Here is a 26327-nt window from a genome sequence, read left to right on the forward strand (position 1 = left end):
GTGTGTGGGGGGGGTTACCCTCCCGTCCGCGTGTGTGTGGGGGGGTTACCCTCCCGTCCGTGTGTGGGGGGGGGGGGATACCCTCCCATCCGAGTGTGGGGGGGATACCCTCCCGTCCGTGTGTGGGGGGGGTTACCCTCCCGTCCGTGTGTGTGTGGGGGGATACCCTCCCGTCCGTGTGTGTGGGGGGGATACCCTCCCGTCCGTGTCTGTGTGGGGGGGATACCCTCCCGTCCGTGTGTGTGTGGGGGGATACCCTCCCGTCCATGTGTGTGTGTGGGGGGGGTTACCCTCCAGTCCGTGTGTGTGGGGGGGGATACCCTCTCATCCGTGTGTGTGTGGGGGGGGGGATACCCTCCCGTCCGTGTGTGTGTGTGTGTGGGGGGGTTACCCTCCCGTCCGTGTGTGTGTGGGGGGATACCCTCCCGTCCGTGTGTGTGTGTGGTGGGGGGGGTTACCCTCCCGTCCGTGTGTGTGTGGGGGGGGGATAACCTCCGGTCCGTGTGTGTGGGGGGGATACCCTCCTGTCCGTGTGTGGGGGGGGATACCCTCGCGTCCGTGTGTGTGTGGGGGGCATACCCTCCCGTCCGTGTGTGTGTGGGGGGGGAATACCCTCCCGTCCGTGTGGGGGGGGTTACCCTCCCATCCGTGTGTGTGTGTGGGGGGGGATACCCTCACGTCCGTGTGTGTGTGTGGGGGGGATACCCTCCCGTCCGTCCGTGTGTGTGGGGGGGATACCCTCCCGTATGTGTGTGTGTGTGGGGGGGATACCCTCCCGTCCGTGTGTGTGTGGGGGGGGGGATACCCTCCCGTCCGTGTGTGTGGGGGGGGAATACCCTCCCGTCCGTGTGTGTGGGGGGGGGTTACCCTCCCGTCCATGTGTGTGTGGGGGGGGGGATACCCTCCCGTCCGTGTGTGTGTGTGGGGGGGGATACCCTCCCGTCCGTGTGTGTGTGTGGGGGGGGATACCCTCCCGTCCGTGTGTGTGTGTGGGGGGGATACCCTCCCGTCCGTGTGTGTGTGGGGGGGATACCCTCCCGTCCGTGTGTGTGTGGGGGGGATACCCTCCCGTCCGTGTGTGTGTGGGGGGGAGATACCCTCCCGACCGTGTGTGTGTGGGGGGGAGATACCCTCCCGTCCGTGTGTGTGTGGGGGGGGAGATACCCTCCCGTCCGTGTGTGTGTGGGGGGGAGATACCCTCCCGTCCGTGTGTGTGTGGGGGGGGAGATACCCTCCCGTCCGTGTGTGTGTGGGGGGAGATACCCTCCCGTCCGTGTGTGTGTGGGGGGGAGATACCCTCCCGTCCGTGTGTGTGTGGGGGGGGGAGATACCCTCCCGTCCGTGTGTGTGTGGGGGGAGATACCCTCCCGTCCATGTGTGTGTGGGGGGGGGGATACCCTCCCGTCCGTGTGTGTGTGTGGGGGGGGATACCCTCCCGTCCGTGTGTGTGTGGGGGGAGATACCCTCCCGTCCGTGTGTGTGTGGGGGGAGATACCCTCCCGTCCATGTGTGTGTGGGGGGGGGGATACCCTCCCGTCCGTGTGTGTGTGGGGGGGGGGATACCCTCCCGTCCGTGTGTGTGTGTGGGGGGGGATACCCTCCCGTCCGTGTGTGTGTGTGGGGGGGGATACCCTCCCGTCCGTGTGTGTGTGTGGGGGGGATACCCTCCCGTCCGTGTGTGTGTGGGGGGGATACCCTCCCGTCCGTGTGGGGGGGGGATACCCTCCCGTCCGTGTGTGTGTGGGGGGGAGATACCCTCCCGTCCGTGTGTGTGGGGGGGGGAGATACCCTCCCGTCCGTGTGTGTGTGGGGGGGAGATACCCTCCCGTCCGTGTGTGTGGGGGGGGGGAATACCCTCCCGTCCGTGTGTGTGTGGGGGGGAGATACCCTCCCGACCGTGTGTGTGTGGGGGGGAGATACCCTCCCGTCCGTGTGTGTGTGGGGGGGGAGATACCCTCCCGTCCGTGTGTGTGGGGGGGGGAGATACCCTCCCGTCCGTGTGTGTGTGGGGGGGGGGGGAGATACCCTCCCGACCGTGTGTGTGTGGGGGGGGGGAGATACCCTCCCGACCGTGTGTGTGTGGGGGGGGGGGAGATACCCTCCCGTCCGTGTGTGGGGGGGGGAGACCCCGGGGCGCTCAGCCCGCACCTCGCTCCGCCACAGACCCGCCCCCCCGCCGGGCCCCTCACTCACGTGGACGCTCGGGCACCATAGAGCTGCCAGACGCGGCGCCTAGAGAGGCCGGAAGTGAGCTGGGCGGGGACCGGATGGGGCGGGGCCGGGGCTGAGGGGCGGGGCCTCTCCCTCGGGCGGGGCGGATCCGCAGGATCGAGAGCGACTCGGAGGCGCCCGGAGCAGCCGAGACCGGTGAGGGAGCAGGCCCTGGGGGCTGTAGGAGCGGGCGGGGGGGGCGGGGGAGGGAGCAGGCCCTGGGGGCTGTAGGAGCAGGCGGGGGGGGGCTGTAGGAGCAGGCGGGGGGGGGCGGGGGAGGGAGCAGGCCCTGGGGGCTGTAGGAGCAGGCGGGGGGGGCGGGGGAGGGAGCAGGCCCTGGGGGCTGTAGGAGCAGGCGGGGGGGCTGGGGGAGGGAGCAGGCCCTGGGGGCTGTAGGAGCAGGCGGGGGGGGGCTGGGGGAGGGAGCAGGCCCTGGGGGCTGTAGGAGCAGGCGGGGGGCGGGGGAGGGAGCAGGCCCTGGGGGCTGTAGGAGCAGGCGGGGGGGGGCTGGGGGAGGGAGCAGGCCCTGGGGGCTGTAGGAGCAGGCGGGGGGGGGCGGGGGAGGGAGCAGGCCCTGGGGGCTGTAGGAGCAGGCGGGGGGCGGGGGAGGGAGCAGGCCCTGGGGGCTGTAGGAGCAGGCGGGGGGGGGGCTGGGGGAGGGAGCAGGCCCTGGGGGCTGTAGGAGCAGGCGGGGGGCGGGGGAGGGAGCAGGCCCTGGGGGCTGTAGGAGCAGGCGGGGGGGGGGCGGGGGAGGGAGCAGGCCCTGGGGGCTGTAGGAGCGGGCGGGGGGGGCGGGGGAGGGAGCAGGCCCTGGGGGCTGTAGGAGCAGGCGGGGGGGGGCTGTAGGAGCAGGCGGGGGGGGGCGGGGGAGGGAGCAGGCCCTGGGGGCTGTAGGAGCAGGCGGGGGGCGGGGGAGGGAGCAGGCCCTGGGGGCTGTAGGAGCAGGCGGGGGGGCTGGGGGAGGGAGCAGGCCCTGGGGGCTGTAGGAGCAGGCGGGGGGGGGCGGGGGAGGGAGCAGGCCCTGGGGGCTGTAGGAGCAGGCGGGGGGCGGGGGAGGGAGCAGGCCCTGGGGGCTGTAGGAGCAGGCGGGGGGGGGGGCTGGGGGAGGGAGCAGGCCCTGGGGGCTGTAGGAGCAGGCGGGGGGCGGGGGAGGGAGCAGGCCCTGGGGGCTGTAGGAGCGGGCGGGGGGGGCGGGGGAGGGAGCAGGCGGGGGGGGGCTGTAGGAGCAGGCGGGGGGGGGCTGTAGGAGCAGGCGGGGGGCGGGGGAGGGAGCAGGCCCTGGGGGCTGTAGGAGCAGGCGGGGGGGGCGGGGGAGGGAGCAGGCCCTGGGGGCTGTAGGAGCAGGCGGGGGGGGCGGGGGAGGGAGCAGGCCCTGGGGGCTGTAGGAGCAGGCGGGGGGGGGCGGGGGAGGGAGCAGGCCCTGGGGGCTGTAGGAGCAGGCGGGGGGCGGGGGAGGGAGCAGGCCCTGGGGGCTGTAGGAGCAGGCGGGGGGGGGTTGGGGGAGGGAGCAGGCCCTGGGGGCTGTAGGAGCAGGCGGGGGGGGGCTGTAGGAGCAGGCGGGGGGGGGCGGGGGAGGGAGCAGGCCCTGGGGGCTGTAGGAGCGGGCGGGGGGGGCGGGGGAGGGAGCAGGCCCTGGGGGCTGTAGGAGCAGGCGGGGGGGGGCTGGGGGAGGGAGCAGGCCCTGGGGGCTGTAGGAGCAGGCGGGGGGGGGGCTGGGGGAGGGAGCAGGCCCTGGGGGCTGTAGGAGCAGGCGGGGGGGGGGCTGGGGGAGGGAGCAGGCCCTGGGGGCTGTAGGAGCAGGCGGGGGGGGGGCTGGGGGAGGGAGCAGGCCCTGGGGGCTGTAGGAGCAGGCGGGGGGGGGCTGGGGGAGGGAGCAGGCCCTGGGGGCTGTAGGAGCAGGCGGGGGGGGGCGGGGGAGGGAGCAGGCCCTGGGGGCTGTAGGAGCAGGCGGGGGGGGGGCTGGGGGAGGGAGCAGGCCCTGGGGGCTGTAGGAGCAGGCGGGGGGGGGCTGTAGGAGCAGGCGGGGGGGGCGGGGGAGGGAGCAGGCCCTGGGGGCTGTAGGAGCAGGCGGGGGGGGGGCTGGGGGAGGGAGCAGGCCCTGGGGGCTGTAGGAGCAGGCGGGGGGGGCGGGGGAGGGAGCAGGCCCTGGGGGCTGTAGGAGCGGGCGGGGGGGGCGGGGGAGGGAGCAGGCCCTGGGGGCTGTAGGAGCAGGCGGGGGGGGGCGGGGGAGGGAGCAGGCCCTGGGGGCTGTAGGAGCAGGCGGGGGGGGCGGGGGAGGGAGCAGGCCCTGGGGGCTGTAGGAGCAGGCGGGGGGGGGCGGGGGAGGGAGCAGGCCCTGGGGGCTGTAGGAGCAGGCGGGGGGGGGTTGGGGGAGGGAGCAGGCCCTGGGGGCTGTAGGAGCGGGCGGGGGGGGGGGGGGAGGGAGCAGGCGGGGGGGGGGGCTGTAGGAGCAGGGGGGGGGGGCTGTAGGAGCAGGCGGGGGCGGGCTGGGGGAGGGAGCAGGCCCTGGGGGCTGTAGGAGCAGGCGGGGGGGGGCTGTAGGAGCAGGCGGGGGGGGCGGGGGAGGGAGCAGGCCCTGGGGGCTGTAGGAGCGGGCGGGGGGGGGCGGGGGAGGGAGCAGGCCCTGGGGGCTGTAGGAGCAGGCGGGGGGGGGGGCTGGGGGAGGGAGCAGGCCCTGGGGGCTGTAGGAGCAGGCGGGGGGGGCGGGGGAGGGAGCAGGCCCTGGGGGCTGTAGGAGCAGGCGGGGGGGGGGGCTGGGGGAGGGAGCAGGCCCTGGGGGCTGTAGGAGCGGGCGGGGGGCGGGGGAGGGAGCAGGCCCTGGGGGCTGTAGGAGCAGGCGGGGGGGGGGCGGGGGAGGGAGCAGGCCCTGGGGGCTGTAGGAGCAGGCGGGGGGGGGTTGGGGGAGGGAGCAGGCCCTGGGGGCTGTAGGAGCGGGCGGGGGGGGCGGGGGAGGGAGCAGGCCCTGGGGGCTGTAGGAGCGGGCGGGGGAGGGAGCAGGCCCTGGGGGCTGTAGGAACGGGGGGGGGGGGCGGGGGAGGGAGCAGGCCCTGGGGGCTGTAGGAGCGGGCGGGGGGGGGGCTGGGGGAGGGAGCAGGCCCAGGGGGCTGTAGGAGCAGGCGGGGGGGGGGCTGGGGGAGGGAGCAGGCCCTGGGGGCTGTAGGAGCAGGCGGGGGGGGGGCTGGGGGAGGGAGCAGGCCCTGGGGGCTGTAGGAGCAGGCGGGGGGGGGGCTGGGGGAGGGAGCAGGCCCTGGGGGCTGTAGGAGCGGGCGGGGGGGGCTGGGGAGGGAGCAGGCCCTGGGGGCTGTAGGAGCAGGCGGGGGGGGGCGGGGGAGGGAGCAGGCCCTGGGGGCTGTAGGAGCAGGCGGGGGAGGGAGCAGGCCCTGGGGGCTGTAGGAGCAGGCGGGGGGGGGCTGGGGGAGGGAGCAGGCCCTGGGGGCTGTAGGAGCAGGCGGGGGGGCTGGGGGAGGGAGCAGGCCCTGGGGGCTGTAGGAGCAGGCGGGGGGGGGGCGGGGGAGGGAGCAGGCCCTGGGGGCTGTAGGAGCAGGCGGGGGGGGGGGGGCGGGGGAGGGAGCAGGCCCTGGGGGCTGTAGGAGCAGGCGGGGGGGCTGGGGGAGGGAGCAGGCCCTGGGGGCTGTAGGAGCAGGCGGGGGCGGGCTGGGGGAGGGAGCAGGCCCTGGGGGCTGTAGGAGCAGGCGGGGGGGGGGGGGCTGTAGGAGCAGGCGGGGGGGGCGGGGGAGGGAGCAGGCCCTGGGGGCTGTAGGAGCAGGCGGGGGGGCTGGGGGAGGGAGCAGGCCCTGGGGGCTGTAGGAGCAGGCGGGGGCGGGCTGGGGGAGGGAGCAGGCCCTGGGGGCTGTAGGAGCAGGCGGGGGGGGGCTGTAGGAGCAGGCGGGGGGGGGCGGGGGAGGGAGCAGGCCCTGGGGGCTGTAGGAGCAGGCGGGGGGGCTGGGGGAGGGAGCAGGCCCTGGGGGCTGTAGGAGCAGGCGGGGGCGGGGCGGGGGAGGGAGCAGGCCCTGGGGGCTGTAGGAGCAGGCGGGGGGGGGTTGGGGGAGGGAGCAGGCCCTGGGGGCTGTAGGAGCAGGCGGGGGGGGGGCTGGGGGAGGGAGCAGGCCCTGGGGGCTGTAGGAGCAGGCGGGGGGGTTGGGGGAGGGAGCAGGCCCTGGGGGCTGTAGGAGCAGGCGGGGGGGGGTTGGGGGAGGGAGCAGGCCCTGGGGGCTGTAGGAGCAGGCGGGGGGGGCGGGGGAGGGAGCAGGCCCTGGGGGCTGTAGGAGCAGGCGGGGGCGGGCTGGGGAGGGAGCTGGCCCTGGGGGCTGTAGGAGCAGGCGGGGGGGGGCTGGGGGAGGGAGCAGGCCCTGGGGGCTGTAGGAGCAGGCGGGGGGGCGGGGGAGGGAGCAGGCCCTGGGGGCTGTAGGAGCAGGCGGGGGCGGGCTGGGGGAGGGAGCAGGCCCTGGGGGCTGTAGGAGCAGGGGGGGGGGCTGGGGGAGGGAGCAGGCCCTGGGGGCTGTAGGAGCAGGCGGGGGGGGCGGGGGAGGGAGCAGGCCCTGGGGGCTGTAGGAGCAGGCGGGGGGGGGGGGGCGGGGAGGGAGCAGGGGGGGGGGGGCTGTAGGAGCAGGCGGGGGGGCTGGGGGAGGGAGCAGGCCCTCGGGGCTGTAGGAGCAGGCGGGGGGGGCTGGGGGAGGGAGCAGGCCCTGGGGGCTGTAGGAGCAGGCGGGGGGGGGCGGGGGAGGGAGCAGGCCCTGGGGGCTGTAGGAGCAGGCGGGGGGGCTGGGGGAGGGAGCAGGCCCTGGGGGCTGTAGGAGCACACGGGGGGGGGGGCGGGGGAGGGAGCAGGCCCTGGGGGCTGTAGGAGCAGGCGGGGGAGGGAGCAGGCCCTGGGGGCTGTAGGAGCAGGCGGGGGGGGCGGGGGAGGGAGCAGGCCCTGGGGGCTGTAGGAGCAGGCGGGGGGGGAGCAGGCCCTGGGGGCTGTAGGAGCAGGCGGGGGGGGGGGGCTGGGGGAGGGAGCAGGCCCTGGGGGCTGGGGGAGGGAGCAGGCCCTGGGGGCTGTAGGAGCAGGCGGGGGGGCTGGGGGAGGGAGCAGGCCCTGGGGGCTGGGGGAGGGAGCAGGCCCTGGGGGCTGTAGGAGCAGGCGGGGGGGGGGGCTGGGGGAGGGAGCAGGCCCTGGGGGCTGTAGGAGCAGGCGGGGGGGGGGCTGGGGGAGGGAGCAGGCCCTGGGGGCTGTAGGAGCAGGCGGGGGGGGGCTGGGGGAGGGAGCAGGCGGGGGGGGGCTGTAGGAGCAGGCGGGGGGGGGCTGTAGGAGCAGGCGGGGGGGCTGGGGGAGGGAGCAGGCCCTGGGGGCTGTAGGAGCAGGCGGGAGGGGGCTGGGGGAGGGAGCAGGCCCTGGGGGCTGTAGGAGCAGGCGGGGGGGGGGGCTGGGGGAGGGAGCAGGCCCTGGGGGCTGTAGGAGCGGGCGGGGGGTAGCTGGGGGATATAAAGAGGATACCCGCGTTGGTGGGTACGGATACCCGGGGATATAAAGAGGATACCCGCGTTGGTGGATATGGATACCAGGGGATATAAAGAGGATAACCGCGTTGGTGGGTACGGACACTCGGGGATATAAAGAGGATACCCGCGTTGGTGGGTACGGATACCCGGGGATATAAAGAGGATACCCGCGTTGGTGGGTACGGACACTCGGGGATATAAAGAGGATACCCGCGTTGGTGGGTACGGATACCCGGGGATATAAAGAGGATACCCGCGTTCGTGGGTACGGACACTCGGGGATATAAAGAGGATACCCGCATTGGTGGGTACGGACACTCGGGGATATAAAGAGGATACCCGCGTTGGTGGGTACGGACTCTCGGGGATATAAAGAGGATACCCGCGTTGGTGGGTGCGGATACCCGGGGATATAAAGAGGATACCCGCGTTGGTGGGTGCGGACACCCGGGGATATAAAGAGGATACCCGCTTTGGTGGGTACGGACACCCGGGGATATAAAGAGGATACCCGCTTTGGTGGGTACGGACACCCGGGGATATAAAGAGGATACCCGCGTTGGTGGGTACGGACACTCGGGGATATAAAGAGGATACCCGCGTTGGTGGGTACGGACACTCGGGGATATAAAGAGGATACCCGCGTTGGTGGGTACGGACACTCGGGGATATAAAGAGGATACCCGCGTTGGTGGGTACGGACACTCGGGGATATAAAGAGGATACCCGCGTTGGTGGGTACGGACACTCGGGGATATAAAGAGGATACCCGCGTTGGTGGGTACGGATACCCGGGGATATAAAGAGGATACCCGCGTTGGTGGGTACGGACACTCGGGGATATAAAGAGGATACCCGCGTTGGTAGGTAGGGACACTCGGGGATATAAAGAGGATACCCGCGTTGGTGGGTACGGACACTCGGGGATATAAAGAGGATACCCGCGTTGGTGGGTAGGGACACTCGGGGATATAAAGAGGATACCCGCGTTGGTGGGTACGGACACTCGGGGATATAAAGAGGATACCCGCGTTGGTGGGTACGGACACCCGGGGATATAAAGAGGATACCCGCGTTGGTGGGTACGGATACCCGGGGATATAAAGAGGATACCCGCGTTGGTGGGTACGGATACCCGGGGATATAAAGAGGATACCCGCGTTGGTGGGTACGGACACTCGGGGATATAAAGAGGATACCCGCGTTGGTGGGTACGGATACCCGGGGATATAAAGAGGATACCCGCGTTGGTGGGTACGGACACTCGGGGATATAAAGAGGATACCCGCGTTGGTGGGTACGGACACTCGGGGATATAAAGAGGATACCCGCGTTGGTGGGTACGGATACCCGGGGATATAAAGAGGATACCCGCGTTGGTGGGTACGGACACTCGGGGATATAAAGAGGATACCCGCGTTGGTGGGTAGGGATACTCGGGGATATAAAGAGGATACCCGCGTTGGTGGGTACGGACACTCGGGGATATAAAGAGGATACCCGCGTTGGTGGGTACGGATACCCGGGGATATAAAGAGGATACCCGCGTTGGTGGGTACGGACACTCGGGGATATAAAGAGGATACCCGCGTTGGTGGGTACGGACACTCGGGGATATAAAGAGGATACCCGCGTTGGTGGGTACGGATACCCGGGGATATAAAGAGGATACCCGCGTTGGTGGGTACGGACACTCGGGGATATAAAGAGGATACCCGCGTTGGTGGATATGGATACCTGGGGATATAAAGCAGATACCCACATTGGCAGCCACAGGTGCGGCTGCCCGGAGATGTTAAGGGGATACTGATATTGGCAACCACAGATGCGGATACCCAGGGATTTGCAGGGCTCTACTGATGAGCAGTCCTGCTTCTCTCTCTCTGCGTCTAGCCCCTATGGGCTGTATGTGCTTTACTGCTTGCCAGGGGTAGGAGGAATGAACCCCAAATTCTCCACCACCCCGGCACTCGCTGTGTCTCTGGCGTTAGGAGCTGGCACCACCAACAGAAACCAAAGCATCTGTTAGCATTTATTGCGCACTGCTCCCCCCTGAAGCCAGCCCCGCCCCCCAGTGCCCCCAGCACGATGCTGGGCCCTGAGCCAGCCCCGCCCCCCAGTGCTCCCAGCACGATGCTGGGCCCTGAGCCAGCCCCGCCCCCCCCAGTGCCCCCAGCACGATGCTGGGCCCTGAGCCAGCCCCGCCCCCCCCAGTGCCCCCAGCACGATGCTGGGCCCTGAGCCAGCCCCGCCCCCCAGTGCCCCCAGCACGATGCTGGGCCCTGAGCCAGCCCCGCCCCCCCGAGTGCCCCCAGCACGATGCTGGGCCCTGAGCCAGCCCCGCCCCCCCCCCAGTGCCCCCAGCACGATGCTGGGCCCTGAGCCAGCCCCGCCCCCCCCAGTGCCCCCAGCACGATGCTGGGCCCTGAGCCAGCCCCGCCCCCCCCAGTGCCCCCAGCATGATGCTGGGCCCTGAGCCAGCCCCGCCCCCCAGTGCCCCCAGCACGATGCTGGGCCCTGAGCCAGCCCCGCCCCCCCAGTGCCCCCAGCATGATGCTGGGCCCTGAGCCAGCCCCGCCCCCCAGTGCCCCCAGCACGATGCTGGGCCCTGAGCCAGCCCCGCCCCCCCAGTGCCCCCAGCACGATGCTGGGCCCTGAGCCAGCCCCGCCCCCCGAGTGCCCCCAGCACGATGCTGGGCCCTGAGCCAGCCCCGCCCCCCCCCAGTGCCCCCAGCACGATGCTGGGCCCTGAGCCAGCCCCGCCCCCCAGTGCCCCCAGCACGATGCTGGGCCCTGAGCCAGCCCCGCCCCCCCAGTGCCCCCAGCACGATGCTGGGCCCTGAGCCAGCCCCGCCCCCCCGAGTGCCCCCAGCACAATGCTGGGCCCTGAAGCCAGCCCCGCCCCCCCCAGTGCCCCCAGCACGATGCTGGGCCCTGAGCCAGCCCCGCCCCCCCCCAGTGCCCCCAGCACGATGCTGGGCCCTGAGCCAGCCCCGCCCCCCAGTGCCCCCAGCACGATGCTGGGCCCTGAGCCAGCCCCGCCCCCCCCAGTGCCCCCAGCACGATGCTGGGCCCTGAGCCAGCCCCGCCCCCCAGTGCCCCCAGCACGATGCTGGGCCCTGAGCCAGCCCCGCCCCCCCAGTGCCCCCAGCACGATGCTGGGCCCTGAGCCAGCCCCGCCCCCCCCCAGTGCCCCCAGCACGATGCTGGGCCCTGAGCCAGCCCCGCCCCCCCGAGTGCCCCCAGCACGATGCTGGGCCCTGAAGCCAGCCCCGCCCCCCCGAGTGCCCCCAGCACGATGCTGGGCCCTGAGCCAGCCCCGCCCCCCCCCAGTGCCCCCAGCACGATGCTGGGCCCTGAGCCAGCCCCGCCCCCCCCAGTGCCCCCAGCACGATGCTGGGCCCTGAGCCAGCCCCGCCCCCCAGTGCCCCCAGCACGATGCTGGGCCCTGAGCCAGTGCCGCCCCCCAGTGCCCCCAGCACGATGCTGGGCCCTGAGCCAGCCCCGCCCCCCCAGTGCCCCCAGCACGATGCTGGGCCCTGAGCCAGCCCCGCCCCCCCGAGTGCCCCCAGCACGATGCTGGGCCCTGAGCCAGCCCCGCCCCCCCCCCAGTGCCCCCAGCACGATGCTGGGCCCTGAGCCAGTGCCGCCCCTGTGGAAGTGCTTTGCTGGCCACTGGCCTCGCAGTTTCTGCTCTGGTGTGGACAGTCCCTGGGGCAGGCCCCCTCTGCTCAGGCTGTCTGAGCCCCTGGCCTGGTGCCTTTGACCTGCGCCTGGCAGGGGGAGAGGGCTCAGCAGAAGCTCCCGGGGGTGCGGTGGGGTGGGGGGTGAAATAGCTTCAGCTCCTACCACTGTTGGCTGGGCTGGGCACCCACTGGGCCGGGCCCCTTGTGCTGAGCCTTCCTGGCCCAGAATTCTCCCTGCCTCTGGGGCAGGGTCCTGCCCAGCACGGGGTGGGGCAGTGGCCTACGGGAGAGCAGCCATGGGCCTCCCCAGGACAGCCCCAGGGCCCTGGCTCCTGGCTCCCCACTGGCTTGCGGGCCGAGGAGAAGCTCTGGGAAGGCGCTGGGGGCTGGGTGGGGGTCAGGGCTCCGGGGTCCTGCACAGACGGTGTCTCATGCCAGCCCTTGCCCATGCTCCTGCCAGGCCTTTTGCGGTTTTGCCGGGAAGAGGAGTGGCAGCTTCAGCAGGGAGAGTCCCCCATGCTGTGCCCCCCCCCCCGCGTACCCCCTCCCCATTGCCTGGTGGCTGCCGGAAGCCGGCGGGAGCACCTGGGTCTGCAGAGATAAGTGGGAAGGGGGCTGAGCACTGCCACTCATGGTGGGGCAGCCTCCCCTCCTGCCCACACGCAGCCAGAAACCGGAGCCGCCCCCTGCCTGCTGAGCCTCACTGCAGGCGTGTGGGCCCCCAGCCCTGCCCCTCACAGCAGTGTCCCCAGTGGCAGGCGTCCTGGGGGAGCTAGCCCCACACAGATGAGAATAGGCTCAGAGTCTGGGGGATGGGCTGTGGGTCTGGCTGTGCCCGAGGGATGGGGGCAGGAAGGGAGTCAGGGGACGGGGGCTGGCCCTGCGGAGGCGGGAAGGGGGAGTCAGATCCCGGGGGCTGGCCCTGCGGAGGCGGGAAGGGGGGTCAGATCCCGGGGGCTGGCCCTGCGGAGGCGGGAAGGGGGAGTCAGATCCCGGGGGCTGGCCCTGCGGAGGCGGGAAGGGGGGGGTCAGATCCCGGGGGCTGGCCCTGCGGAGGCGGGAAGGGGGGGGTCAGATCCCGGGGGCTGGCCCTGCGGAGGCGGGAAGGGGGGGTCAGATCCCGGGGGCTGGCCCTGCGGAGGCGGGAAGGGGGGGGTCAGATCCCGGGGGCTGGCCCTGCGGAGGCGGGAAGGGGGGGTCAGATCCCAGGGGCTGGCCCTGCGGAGGCGGGAAGGGGGGTCAGATCCCGGGGGCTGGCCCTGCGGAGGCGGGAAGGGGGGGGTCAGATCCCGGGGGCTGGCCCTGCGGAGGCGGGAAGGGGGGGTCAGATCCCGGGGGCTGGCCCTGCGGAGGCGGGAAGGGGGGGGTCAGATCCCGGGGGCTGGCCCTGCGGAGGCGGGAAGGGGGAGTCAGATCCCGGGGGCTGGCCCTGCGGAGGCGGGAAGGGGGGGGTCAGATCCCGGGGGCTGGCCCTGCGGAGGCGGGAAGGGGGAGTCAGATCCCGGGGGCTGGCCCTGCGGAGGCGGGAAGGGGGGGGTCACAGCCCGGGGGCTGGCCCTGCGGAGGCGGGAAGGGGGGGGTCAGATCCCGGGGGCTGGCCCTGCGGAGGCGGGAAGGGGGAGTCAGATCCCGGGGGCTGGCCCTGCGGAGGCGGGAAGGGGGGGGTCAGATCCCGGGGGCTGGCCCTGCGGAGGCGGGAAGGGGGGGTCAGATCCCGGGGGCTGGCCCTGCGGAGGCGGGAAGGGGGGGTCAGATCCCGGGGGCTGGCCCTGCGGAGGCGGGAAGGGGGGGGTCAGATCCCGGGGGCTGGCCCTGCGGAGGCGGGAAGGGGGAGTCAGATCCCGGGGGCTGGCCCTGCGGAGGCGGGAAGGGGGGGGTCAGATCCCGGGGGCTGGCCCTGCGGAGGCGGGAAGGGGGGGTCACAGCCCGGGGGCTGGCCCTGCGGAGGCGGGAAGGGGGGGTCAGATCCCGGGGGCTGGCCCTGCGGAGGCGGGAAGGGGGGGGTCAGATCCCGGGGGCTGGCCCTGCGGAGGCGGGAAGGGGGGGGTCAGATCCCGGGGGCTGGCCCTGCGGAGGCGGGAAGGGGGGGTCACAGCCCGGGGGCTGGCCCTACGGAGGCGGGAAGGGGGAGTCAGATCCCGGGGGCTGGCCCTGCGGAGGCGGGAAGGGGGGGTCACAGCCCGGGGGCTGGCCCTGCGGAGGCGGGAAGGGGGGGTCACAGCCCGGGGGCTGGCCCTACGGAGGCGGGAAGGGGGAGTCAGATCCCGGGGGCTGGCCCTGCGGAGGCGGGAAGGGGGGGTCACAGCCCGGGGGCTGGCCCTACGGAGGCGGGAAGGGGGAGTCAGATCCCGGGGGCTGGCCCTGCGGAGGCGGGAAGGGGGGGTCAGATCCCGGGGGCTGGCCCTGCGGAGGCAGGAAGGGGGGGTCAGATCCCGGGGGCTGGCCCTGCGGAGGCGGGAAGGGGGGGTCAGATCCCGGGGGCTGGCCCTGCGGAGGCGGGAAGGGGGAGTCAGATCCCGGGGGCTGGCCCTGCGGAGGCGGGAAGGGGGGGGTCAGATCCCGGGGGCTGGCCCTGCGGAGGCGGGAAGGGGGGGGTCAGATCCCGGGGGCTGGCCCTGCGGAGGCGGGAAGGGGGAGTCAGATCCCGGGGGCTGGCCCTGCGGAGGCGGGAAGGGGGGGTCAGATCCCGGGGGCTGGCCCTGCGGAGGCGGGAAGGGGGGGTCAGATCCCGGGGGCTGGCCCTGCGGAGGCGGGAAGGGGGGGTCAGATCCCGGGGGCTGGCCCTGCGGAGGCGGGAAGGGGGGGGTCAGATCCCGGGGGCTGGCCCTGCGGAGGCGGGAAGGGGGAGTCAGATCCCGGGGGCTGGCCCTGCGGAGGCGGGAAGGGGGGGGTCAGATCCCGGGGGCTGGCCCTGCGGAGGCGGGAAGGGGGGGTCACAGCCCGGGGGCTGGCCCTGCGGAGGCGGGAAGGGGGGGTCAGATCCCGGGGGCTGGCCCTGCGGAGGCGGGAAGGGGGGGGTCAGATCCCGGGGGCTGGCCCTGCGGAGGCGGGAAGGGGGGGTCAGATCCCGGGGGCTGGCCCTGCGGAGGCGGGAAGGGGGGGTCACAGCCCGGGGGCTGGCCCTACGGAGGCGGGAAGGGGGAGTCAGATCCCGGGGGCTGGCCCTGCGGAGGCGGGAAGGGGGGGTCACAGCCCGGGGGCTGGCCCTGCGGAGGCGGGAAGGGGGGGTCACAGCCCGGGGGCTGGCCCTACGGAGGCGGGAAGGGGGAGTCAGATCCCGGGGGCTGGCCCTGCGGAGGCGGGAAGGGGGGGTCACAGCCCGGGGGCTGGCCCTACGGAGGCGGGAAGGGGGAGTCAGATCCCGGGGGCTGGCCCTGCGGAGGCGGGAAGGGGGGGTCAGATCCCGGGGGCTGGCCCTGCGGAGGCAGGAAGGGGGGGTCAGATCCCGGGGGCTGGCCCTGCGGAGGCGGGAAGGGGGGGTCAGATCCCGGGGGCTGGCCCTGCGGAGGCGGGAAGGGGGAGTCAGATCCCGGGGGCTGGCCCTGCGGAGGCGGGAAGGGGGGGGTCAGATCCCGGGGGCTGGCCCTGCGGAGGCGGGAAGGGGGGGGTCAGATCCCGGGGGCTGGCCCTGCGGAGGCGGGAAGGGGGAGTCAGATCCCGGGGGCTGGCCCTGCGGAGGCGGGAAGGGGGGGTCACAGCCCGGGGGCTGGCCCTGCGGAGGTGGGAAGGGGGGTCAGATCCCGGGGGCTGGCCCTGCGGAGGCGGGAAGGGGGGGTCACAGCCCGGGGGCTGGCCCTGCGGAGGCGGGAAGGGGGGGTCAGATCCCGGGGGCTGGCCCTGCGGAGGCGGGAAGGGGGGGTCACAGCCCGGGGGCTGGCCCTGGGAGGGGCAATTGGCTTGGTGCTCAGGGGACGTGCAGGGCCCGGCATGTCCGGGAGCCGGGCCCTGGGCTCCACCTGGGACGTGGCTGGGGCCCTGACGCGCCCCTCTGCTTGGCAGGAGCCCAGGATGGACGACATCTTCACGCAGTGCCGCGAGGGCAACGCCGTGGCCGTGCGCCTCTGGCTGGACAACACGGAGAACGACCTCAACCAGGGGTGACTGGGGCTGCGAGCTGGGGATTGGGCGGCCGGGGGCACCCTTAGGAGAGGGGAGGGGTGGCCTGAGCCGCGGGGGAGGTGCGAAGGGCCCAGCGGCTCTGGGAGGGAGGGCGCCAGCATCGCTGGGGCACGGGCTCTGCACGTGTCTTCAGCTGCTCCTGGCCCTCGGGCAGCGCCCCCGGCCTGGCCAGAGGGTGTCTCCTTTCTGCCATGGGCACCGCGCGCTCCCGGCACGGGGCCCATAGGCGGGCAGGGCCGGGCTACTGCAGGGGCTACCCAGGGCCCAGCTCACTCCGTTCCCACTGCTGAGCCAGGTGGAGCTGGGTCACTCTCTCCTGGGACTCGCTCTGCGTGGGAGGCTGGCAGACAGATGCCACAGTGGGGGGGCAGGGCTGGGAGCCAGGCAGCAAGGGCTGGCAGACAGATGCCATAGCCAGGCAGGAGGGGCTGGGAACCGGGTGGGAGGGGCTGGGAGCCGGGCGGTTCGGGAGCAGCTGGTAACCGGGCGGTTCGGGAGGGGCTGGAACCGGGCGGTTCGGGAGGGGCTGGGAGCCGGGCGGTTCGGGAGGGGCTGGGAGCCGGGCGGTTCAGGAGGGGCTGGAACCAGGCGGGAGCGGCTGGGAGCCGGGCGGTTCGGGAGGGGCTGGGAGCCGGGCGGTTCGGGAGGGGCTGGAACCGGGCGGTTCGGGAGCAGCTGGTAACCGGGCGGTTCGGGAGGGGCTGGGAACCGGGCGGTTCGGGAGGGGCTGGGAGCCGGGCGGTTCGGGAGGGGCTGGAACCAGGCGGGAGGGGCTGGGAGCTGGGCGGTTCGGGAGGGGCTGGGAGCTGGGCGGTTCGGGAGGGGCTGGGAGCCGGGCGGTTCAGGAGGGGCTGGAACCGGGCGGGAGGGGCTGGGAGCCGGGCGGTTCAGGAGGGGCTGGAACCGGGCGGGAGGGGCTGGGAGCCGGGCGGTTCAGGAGGGGCTGGAACCGGGCGGGAGGGGCTGGGAGCTGGGCGGTTCAGGAGGGGCTGGAGCCGGGCGGTTCAGGAGGGGCTGGGAGCCGGGTGGGAGGGGCTGGAGCCGGGCAGTTCGGGAGGGGCTGGAGCCGGGTGGGAGGGGCTGGGAGCCGGGTGGGAGGGGCTGGGAGCCGGGCGGTTCGGGAGCAGCTGGGAGCCGGGCGGTTCGGGAGGGGCTGGTAACCGGGCGGTTCGGGAGGGGCTGGAACCGGGCGGTTCGGGAGGGGCTGGAACCGGGCGGTTCGGGAGGGGCTGGGAGCCGGGCGGTTCGGGAGGGGCTGGGAGCCGGGCGGTTCGGGAGGGGCTGGAGCCGGGCGGTTCGGGAGGGGCTGGGAGCCGGGCGGTTCGGGAGGGGCTGGGAGCCGGGCAGTTCGGGAGGGGCTGGGAGCCGGGCGGTTCGGGAGGGGCTGGAACCGGGCGGTTCGGGAGGGGCTGGGAGCCGGGCGGTTCGGGAGGGGCTGGGAGCCGGGCGGTTCGGGAGGGGCTGGGAACCGGGCGGTTCGGGAGGGGCTGGAGCCGGGTGGGAGGGGCTGGGAGCTGGGCGGTTCGGGAGGGGCTGGGAGCCGGGCGGTTCGGGAGGGGCTGGAGCCGGGCGGTTCGGGAGGGGCTGGAGCCGGGTTGTTCAGGAGGGGCTGGGAGCCGGGTTCAGGAGGGGCTGGGAGCCGGGCGGTTCGGGAGGGGCTGGGAGCCGGGCGGTTCGGGAGGGGCTGGGAGCCGGGTGGGAGGGGCTGGAGCCGGGCAGTTCGGGAGGGGCTGGAGCCGGGTGGGAGGGGCTGGAGCCGGGCGGTTCAGGAGGGGCTGGAGCCGGGCGGTTCGGGAGGGGCTGGAGCCGGGCGGTTCGGGAGGGGCTGGGAGCCGGGCGGTTCGGGAGGGGCTGGGAGCCGGGTGGGAGGGGCTGGAGCCGGGCAGTTCGGGAGGGGCTGGAGCCGGGTGGGAGGGGCTGGAGCCGGGCGGTTCGGGAGGGGCTGGGAGCCGGGCGGTTCGGGAGGGGCTGGAGCCGGGCAGTTCGGGAGGGGCTGGGAGCCGGGCGGTTCGGGAGGGGCTGGGAGCCGGGCAGTTCGGGAGGGGCTGGAGCCAGGTGGGAGGGGCTGGGAGCCGGGCGGTTCGGGAGGGGCTGGGAGCCGGGTGGGAGGGGCTGGAACCAGGCGGGAGGGGCTGGAGCCGGGCCAGAGGGGCTGAGTGAAGGCCTGAGGACAGACCTTGGTTCTCCATGTGCTCTGTCTTGCCTCTGGTCCAGGAGGTTGGCAGGTGTCTCAGCCGGGCCTGGGTCCTCTCTCCCCAGAGCTGCCAGCCCCAGGGGTTCTAAGCAGGGGGGGGAGGGTCTCTGGGCAGGGAGCTGCCTACTCTACTCCCGTGCCCCCGCCTGTCCCTGTCCTGGGGAGGCAGGACCCGGAGCCCTGGGCTGGGAATGGGCCCCCCTGAGCTTTGGCAGGAGGGGTGGTGCGGATGGGGAGGACAAGCCAGGGCTGCATGGTGAGGGGTGCTCCTTGGGCGATGGGGCTGGACTGGGTGCAGGGAAGCTCTCCTAGGCCGCGGGGCTGAGCCAGGCCTCCTCCCCCATCCGCCTCTGGAATCTCCTTTTAAGGCCGGGCCTGACTCAGGCTCCCTTCCTGAGCGGGCGGGGGGGTCGCAGGCCGGGGCCTCAGCCCTGGAAGAGCTGGAACGGAGCCGCGGCTGCCCCTGGCCAGGGGGTTGGCAGAAAACTGGAGACCGGACTTGGAGCTCCCCAGACTCGCCCCCTGGCCGGTGACCCCAGGAAGGGTTCTGGCTGGCTCATGGCTCCCAGTGGCTGGAGGGCAGGGGGCAGCCAGGCAGGAGGGAGAGCTGCTGGGGTGAGGCGCTGGCCCTGCCCTCACAGCTCCGCCCCCCAGGGACGACCATGGATTCAGCCCCCTGCACTGGGCCTGCCGCGAGGGCCGCTCCCACGTGGTGGACATGCTGATCATGCGGGGCGCCCGCATCAACGTGCTGAACCGGGGCGACGACAGCCCGCTGCACCTGGCCGCCAGCCACGGGCACCGCGACATCGTGCAGAAGGTACCGGGGGCGCCGGCCAGGCCCTGCGCCGCCCCCACCCGCGGGCCGGGCCCCCTGCCCTGCGCCGCTCCCCCTGCGGGCCGGGCCCCCTGCCCTGCGCCGCCCCCACCCGCGGGCCGGGCCCCCTGCCCTGTGCCGCTCTCCCTGCGGACCCCCTGCCCTGCGCCGCCCCCACCCGCGGGCCGGGCCCCCTGCCCTGCGCCGCTCCCCCTGCGGGCCGGGCCCCCTGCCCTGCGCCGCCCCCACCCGCGGGCCGGGCCCCCTGCCCTGCGCCGCTCCCCCTGCGGGCCGGGCCCCCTGCCCTGCGCCGCCCCCACCCGCGGGCCGGGCCCCCTGCCCTGCGCCGCTCTCCCTGCGGACCCCCCTGCCCTGCGCCGCCCCACCCGCGGGCCGGGCCCCCTGCCCTGCGCCGCTCTCCCTGCGGACCCCCTGCCCTGCGCCGCCCCCACCCGCGGGCCGGGCCCCCTGCCCTGCGCCGCCCTCCCTGCGGACCCCCCTGCCCTGCGCCGCCCCACCCGCGGGCCGGGCCCCCTGCCCTGCGCCGCTCCCCCTGCGGGCCGCGCCCCCTGCCCTGTGCCGCTCCCCCTGCGGGCCAGGCCCCCTGCCCTGCACCGCCCCCACCCGCGGGCCGGGCCCCCTGCCCTGCGCTCCCCCTGCGGACCCCCTGCCCTGCGCCGCCCCACCCGCGGGCCGGGCCCCCTGCCCTGCGCCGCCCCCACCCGCGGGCCGGGCCCCCTGCCCTGCGCCGCCCCCACCCGCGGGCCGCGCCCCCTGCCCTGTGCCGCTCCCCCTGCGGGCCAGGCCCCCTGCCCTGCGCCGCCCCCACCTGCGGGCCGGGCCCCCTGCCCTGCGCTCCCCCTGCGGACCCCCTGCCCTGCGCCGCCCCACCCGCGGGCCGGGCCCCCTGCCCTGCGCTCCCCCTGCGGACCCCCTGCCCTGCGCCGCCCCACCCGCGGGCCGGACCCCCTGCCCTGCGCCGCCCCCACCCGCGGGCCAGACCTCCTGCCCTGCGCTGCTCCCACTGACTGGCCGGGCCCCCTGCCCTGCGCCGCTCCCCCCTGCGGGCCGGGCCCCCTGCCCTGCGCTGCTCCCACTGACCAGCCAGGCCCTCTGCCCTGCGCCGCTCCCCCCCCGCTGGCCAAGTCCCTTCCCTGCTTCCCTTTGCAGTCTGCACGTATTTCCCCTGCCAGCCCCTGCCCTTTGCCCCCAGCTGGGGCGGCTGGAGAGCGGGCAGCGGCCCTTCCCCGAGAATGGAGCTGGGGGCTCTGCGCAGGGAGCGTCCTCCCTTCCCCCCACAGCTGCGGCTGCCGTCCCTTCCCTCCCAGCTGATCCAGTTCAAGGCGGACGTCAACGCAGTGAACGAACATGGGAACACCCCCCTGCACTACGCCTGCTTCTGGGGGCATGGCCAGGTGGCCGAGGTGAGCAGGGCCCTGTCTCCGGGGGGGGGGGGGGCCGAGGCGCTGGGGTCTCACCTCGTCCTCTCCTGCCCCAGGACCTGGTGAACAGTGGGGCCCTCGTCAGCATCTCCAACAAGTATGGCCAGATGCCCCTGGACAAGGCCAAGGCACCGCTGCGTGAACAGCTGAAAGGTGGGAGCCCCCGGTGCCCCCTGCCTCGCCCCCCGACCTCCACAGACCCTGCATCCCGCCCCACTCCTCCCTGTGGCTTCCCCATCCTGCGCTGCACTTCCCCTGCCCCCACATAGTCCCCATCCCACTCTGCCCCTCCGTGGCCCCCACAGCCCATCCTGCACCTCCCCTGCTTCCCGCAACCTTCCACCCTGTCCCCCACCAGCTCTGCCCCACACGATCTGCTCACTCGCCCTGCATCGGCCACCCTCACCCCTCCTGCCCTGCCCCCCTCCACATGCAGGGGCATAGGGCTTGCCTGGGGGTTTGTGGCTGCTTTGGGATGGCAGGGCAGGACCCCAGGGCCCACCAGGATCCGTGTGTCTGACCTGTGTCATGATGCCGGATTCATTGGCTCCACCCTCCTTTGGAAACCTCGGTCCAGCGAACGGGCTCCTGTGACCCCGACGCGTCTGTGGCCTAGGGCAATGGACAGCTTGTGATTCCAGCCCTTGCAGCTCTGGAGACTGGCTCCCACTCCCCCCAGGGCAGGGCTGGCCGGGCCCCTCGCCTCGCTGGGCCGCTCTCTTGTGACGTGAGAGGAGTCGGGGCAGGAGAGAACAGCTCTGCCAGGCGCTGGGCTGATTGCACCGGCAGTGCCCGGCACCTGAGCCCGGCCTGCCTCCGAGAGAAACCCTGGGGGCTGGTCTGTGGCCCCAGCAGGGCCGAGGGGCTGGCGTCGCTTGGCCAGCGAAAGCCTCCTCTGAGCGGCCAGACTGGCCAAGGGAGCTTTGTTCCCACCTGCTCCCCTTAAGCCTGACGGTCCTTGCGCCAGCTCAGCTCGGCAGCCTGCGACCTGTTTTACCAGCCAGTGAAATTATCCGCCCGGCTGCCACGCTCGGGGGCAGCTGCCCAGCGCCTCGTGCTCAATGCCTCTGTCTCCCCAGAGCGCGCCGACAAGCTGGGCCAGAGCCTGACCAAGATCCCCTACAAGGACACCTTCTGGAAGGGCACCACCCGCACGCGGCCCCGTAAGGATCTGGGCCCGGCTGGGAGGGGGAGGAAGGTGATGTGGGGCACCCTCCAGTGGGCATGAGGGGGAGGAGGGAGCCTCAGGGTGGGGGAGGCTGATTTGTATAGTGGGGCAGAGAACGGGAGGGGAGGGGCGAGGGCAGGCAGGGCTCCCTGGGGCGTGATCGCGTCTCCCTTTCGCTCGGCAGGAAACGGGACCCTGAATAAACTGGCCGGCATAGACTACAAGCAGCTGACCCTGGGCCACAAACTCAACGAGAACCAGTCGGGAGAGGTAGGTGGGGGGCCTGCGGCAGGCCCTGGGGGTAGGAACCCGGCTGGGACTCGGGGCCAAGCTGGCAGCAAGACGGCCCAGGGCAGGTGCCACGGAGCAGCCTCGGCCCCTTGCCGCTCAGCTTCCTTCTGAGCCACCGGAGTCGCCCGGCCCTGACTTCCTGGGGTGGGAGAGGCAATTCCTCAGCAAGTGGGGGGCTGAAAGCACTGGGCCCTGGCCCACGTCCCCGCCCAACCCCCGCCCTGCCCCCGGCTCACCCTGGCCCACATCCCCGCCCTGCCCCCGCCCTGCCCCCGGCTCACCCTGGCCCACGCCCCCGCCCTGCCCCCGGCTCACCCTGGCCCACGTCCACGCCCAACCCCCGCCCTGCCCCCGGCTCACCCTGGCCCACGCCCCCGCCCTGCCCCCGCCCTGCCCCCGGCTCACCCTGGCCCACGCCCCCGCCCTGCCCCCGCCCCCACCCAACCCCTGCCCTGCCCCCGGCTCACCCTGTCCTACCCTGTCCCATGAGTCCGCCCCTAGTTCCCGGATGGCTCTGTCCCTTGATCCCCCAGCTGGCCCCATTCTGTCCCTGCTGTGCCCCATTCTTGTCCCTCACCTCCTGACCCTGGCCTGTCGTCCTGCAGCTGTGGAAAGGGCGTTGGCAGGGCAACGACATCGTGATCAAAGTGATGAAAGTCCGGGACTGGACAACGCGGAAAAGCAGAGACTTCAATGAGGAGTATCCCAAGCTCCGGTAGGCCCTGGGGAGCCTGGGCTGGGCGCGGGGGCCAAGGGGTGGGGCCTGTTCTTACACTTCTCTCTCTTCCAGGATCTTCTCGCACCCCAATGTCCTGCCCGTGTTGGGGGCCTGCCAGTCGCCCCCGGCCCCCCACCCAATCATCATCACACACTGGATGCCCTACGGTTCCCTCTACAACGTCCTGCACGAGGGGACGAGTGAGTGTCAGGACAGGGGAGGTGGGCAAGGGCAATGGCAGACACCCGCTGCTGTGTGGGACCCTGGACGGGTGGGGTGGCTGTGCCTAGGGGGCCCTCTCCAGCCCTGGACCTGGCCCCCATTTCACCCTGGGGCTTATCTTAGGTAGCTCTCAGCAGCCTGTGGGAATCCCCCCACACACACACACACACACTGGCCGTCTCCTCTCCCAGCCTCCGGCATCTGTCACCAGCTTATAGCCCCCCCCCCATTGGCTGCTGCCTGTACCCCACTGCTCTCGTCCATCCCCTCCCCCGGTACCCACATCTGCAAGGCCCTGCGTCCTTACCCCCCCAGCACCTGCATCAGCCCCTGGAGTCTCGCCAGCCCCACGGCGCCTGCGGTAGCCCAGCTTTGGTTTCCCTGTCTGCCCTTCCTGCTCCTCTTGTCCAACTCCTGGTGCTGGCATGAGACCCGCATCCTGGTCCTCCCGCTCCCTTCTCCTCCCCCGGGTGCCCAGCCTGCCTCCCTGCCCCACCCCCGGTGGCCAACCCACCTCCCTCGCCCCTCTTCTCTCGCTGGTGGCTCCATCAGCCCCGACTCCCTCCTCCTGCTGGTGCCCAATCCTGCCTGCCGCTCCTCCTCTCAGCCCGCCTCCCCCTTCCTCCTCCCCCCCGGTGCCCAGCCTGTCTCCCTCTCCTTCCGCTGGTGCCCCCATCATAAGAACGGCCGTACTGGGTCAGACCAAAGGTTCATCTAGCCCAGTATCCTGTCTGCCCACAGTGGCCAGCACCAGGTGCCCCAGAGGGGGTGGACCGAAGACAATGATCAAGTGATTTGTCTCCTGCCATCCCTCTCCAGCCTCTGACAAACAGAGGCCAGGGACACCATTTCTATCCCCTGGCTAATAGCCTTTTATGGACCTAACCTCCATGAAATTATCTAGCTTCTCTTTAAACTCTGACATGCATCTGACGAAGTGGGTCTTAGCCCACGAAAGCTTATGCGCCTACACTTCAGTTAGTCTATAAGGTGCCACAGGACTCCTCGCCGCTTTCTTTAAATTCTGTTATAGTTCTAGCCTTCACAGCCTCCTCTGGCAAGGAGTTCCACAGGTTGACTACACGCTGTGTGAAGAACTTTCTTTTATTAGTTTTAAACTTGCTACCCATTAACTTCATTTGGTGTCCTCTAGTTCTCCTGTTATGGGAACTAATAAATAACTTTTCTTTATTCGCCCTCTCCACACCACTTATGATTTTATAGACCTCTATCATATCCCCCCTCAGTCGCCTCTTTTCTAAACTGAAAAGCCCCAGTTGCCTTAATCTCTCTTCACATGGGACCCGTTCCAAACCCCTAATCATTTTAGTTGCCCTTTTCTGAACCCTTTCCAAGGCCAAATTACGTTTTTTGAGGTGAGGAGACCACATCTGTACACAGTATTCAAGATGTGGGCGTACCATAGTTTTATACAGGGGCAGTAAGATATTCTGGGTCTTATTTTCTATCCCTTTCTTAATAATTCCTAGCATCCTATTTGCCTTTTTGACCGCCGCTGCACACCGTGTGGAAGTTTTCAGAGAACTGTCCACGATAACTCCAAGATCTCTTTCCTGATTTGTCGTAGCCAAATTAGCCCCCATCATACTGTACGTATAGTTCGGGTTATTTTTTCCAACATGCATTATTTTACACTTATCCACATTAAATTTCATTTGCCATTTTGTTGCCCAATCACTCAGTTTGGTGAGATCTTCTTGAAGTTCTTCACAGTCTGCTTCTGTCTCGACTATCCTAAACAGTTTGGTATCATCTGCAAACTTTACTACCTCACTGCTTACCCCTTTCTCCAGATCATTTATGAATAAGTTGAACAGGATTGGTCCCAGGACCAACCCTTGGGGTACACCACTAGTTACCCCTCTCCAATCCGAAAATTTACCATTTATTCCTACCCTTTGTTTCCTGTCTTTTAACCGGTTCTTAATCCATGAAAGGACCTTCCCTCTTATCCCATGGCCATGGAATTTACACAAGAGCCTTTGGTGAGGGACCTTGTCAAAGGCTTTCTGAAAATCCAAGTATACTATATCTACTGGATCCCCCTTGTCCGCATGTTTGTTAACCCCTTCAAAGAACTCTAACAGATTAGTAAGACAGGATTTCCCTTTACAGAAACCATGTTGACTTTTGTCCAACAAATTATGTTCTTCTACATGCCTGACAATTTTATTCTTTACTATGTTTTGACTAATTTGCCCGGTACTGAAGTTAGACTTACCCGTCAGCCCCGCCTTCCTCCTCCTGCTGGTGCCCAGCCCTGCCTCCCCTCTCTCTCCTCGCCCCCCAGTGTCCTGCCTCCCGCACTCCTGCCCTGGCACTGATGCTCAGTCTCCCTGCAGATTTTGTGGTGGATCAGATGCAAGCAGTGAAGTTTGCCCTGGACATTGCCCGGGGCATGGCCTTCCTACACACGCTGGAGCCCCTGATCCCCCGGCACCATCTCAACAGCCGCAGCATCATGGTGAGCAGAGACTGGGCGTGGTAGCTGGGCCCATCCCCTCCCTGCTGAGGGGCTGGGCGCAGTAGCTGGGCCCTCACAGGTGCCGGGCTGATCCCCTCCCCCCCACAGATTGATGAGGACATGACCGCGCGTCTCAGCATGGCAGATGTGAAGTTCTCCTTCCAGTGCCCTGGCAGGATGTATGCTCCAGCATGGGTGGCGCCAGAGGGTGAGTGTTACCTCAGCCCCACAGGGAGCTGCTGTTGCTTAGTGCCTGGCGGCCAGAAGCCCCTTGCTTGGGGTGCACATTCCCTGAGCACTCATGGCTCCCTGCAGCTCTGCAGAAGAAGGCAGAGGAAATCAACCGGCGCTCGGCTGACATGTGGAGCTTTGCGGTGCTGCTTTGGGAGCTGGTGACGCGTGAGGTGCCTTTTGCAGACCTGTCCAACATGGAGATCGGCATGAAGGTGAGTGGCGGGTCCTGCCGCTGCCCCCCAGCTCTGCCAGTGTCACCACTGGGGAGGAGGGGATAGGTCCAGCCGGGGCTGTGGCCTTGATCCAGGCCCATCCCCGGCTCTACTCCTGCTTGCACACAGGTGGCACTGGAGGGGCTGCGCCCAACCATCCCGCCTGGCATCTCCCCCCACATCTGCAAGCTGATGAAGATCTGTATGAACGAGGACCCTGCGAAGCGGCCCAAGTTCGACATGATCGTCCCCATCCTGGAGAAGATGCAGGAGAAATAGGGGCCAGCCCCCTGCTAGTGCCAAGCTTCCCCGCCCCCTCCAAGTGCCTTCAGGAGGTGCCTACCCTTCCCACCCTCAACCTGCGTCAGCCACAGACACATGGTACGGATGGTGCTATCTCCATCGGAGCACATGGAGGCACACAGGACCCACTGCGCAGCAGCCACCTCCACCCTCCCTCCCAGCTGTACCAGTGAAAGGGGAGGGAGTCTTCTACTAGCCCCAGGTCTAAGATGGGGCCTTGGAGCCACCCAGCACCTTATGCTTACAGGCTCAGAACCCCACCTCCCCCCACAAGACCTCACTTTGCCTGCCTGCAGCCAGTGCTGGGGTGATTTCATGCTTCATGTTTTTAAATAGCTCCCAGCCAGGCCCCACAGGAGAGCTGTCAGCATCTGCAATAAACGTTTGTTATGGAAACTGGCCCTCTGTGACTCATCCAAAGAGGCGTTCCTGGGCTGTAGTCTAGGCCTTGGCTAAGCAGTGTACACAAATCCTCTAGCTGCCCTCCCAGCCAGGGATGTCCCATAGCTCATGCTCCCATGGCACCTCCCCTTAGGCCAGGAAGCCAAGGAGTAGTTGGAGGACTGGAGGGCACTGCTTGCCTGCAGGAGAGCAGGGTCATGAGAACAGCTAGTCCTGCACACAGCTGACATGTCCTCCCTCTGCCGTGGGACGGGGCTAGTCCTTCACATTCTCAGCACCATGCAGTGAAGCTGTAGGACACCGCAGCCGATCACCTACCTGTCAGCACCAAACCCCAGCCAG

The 26327-nt window shown here is 71.0% G+C and overlaps 2 protein-coding genes across 3 annotated transcripts in view; one reads left to right on the forward strand and one right to left on the reverse strand.

Moving 5' to 3' along the window:
- Positions 1–2321, reverse strand: part of RRP8 (ribosomal RNA processing 8) — a 17395-nt gene extending 15074 nt beyond the window's left edge. Inside the window, exon 1 of the mRNA XM_089775868.1 lies at positions 2194–2321. Coding sequence (XP_089631994.1) covers positions 2194–2212 — 19 coding nt within the window. The 5' untranslated portion in view covers positions 2213–2321. The remainder of the gene's footprint in view (positions 1–2193) is intronic.
- On the forward strand, positions 2249–25984 carry ILK (integrin linked kinase). 2 transcript variants are annotated; one of them, XM_089775867.1, is made up of 13 exons: positions 2249–2367; positions 15378–15475; positions 18346–18511; positions 19810–19932; positions 20007–20103; positions 21030–21113; positions 21303–21388; positions 22015–22124; positions 22200–22327; positions 24713–24834; positions 24943–25042; positions 25150–25280; positions 25410–25984. In XM_089775867.1, the coding sequence occupies exons 2-13, from the start codon at positions 15387–15389 to the stop codon at positions 25557–25559; spliced, it is 1386 nt and encodes a 461-aa protein (XP_089631993.1). In that variant the 5' UTR covers positions 2249–2367; positions 15378–15386; the 3' UTR covers positions 25560–25984. The 2 variants fall into 2 exon arrangements, with proteins under 2 accessions (XP_089631993.1, XP_075774623.1); XM_075918508.2 differs by having other exon boundaries at positions 19837–19932.
- Positions 25985–26327: the final 343 nt, after the last annotated feature.

The sequence above is a fragment of the Pelodiscus sinensis genome, chromosome 1 (genome assembly GCF_052426305.1).
Source record: "Pelodiscus sinensis isolate ZL-2025 chromosome 1, ASM5242630v1, whole genome shotgun sequence".
Taxonomy (NCBI): Eukaryota; Metazoa; Chordata; order Testudines; family Trionychidae; genus Pelodiscus; species Pelodiscus sinensis.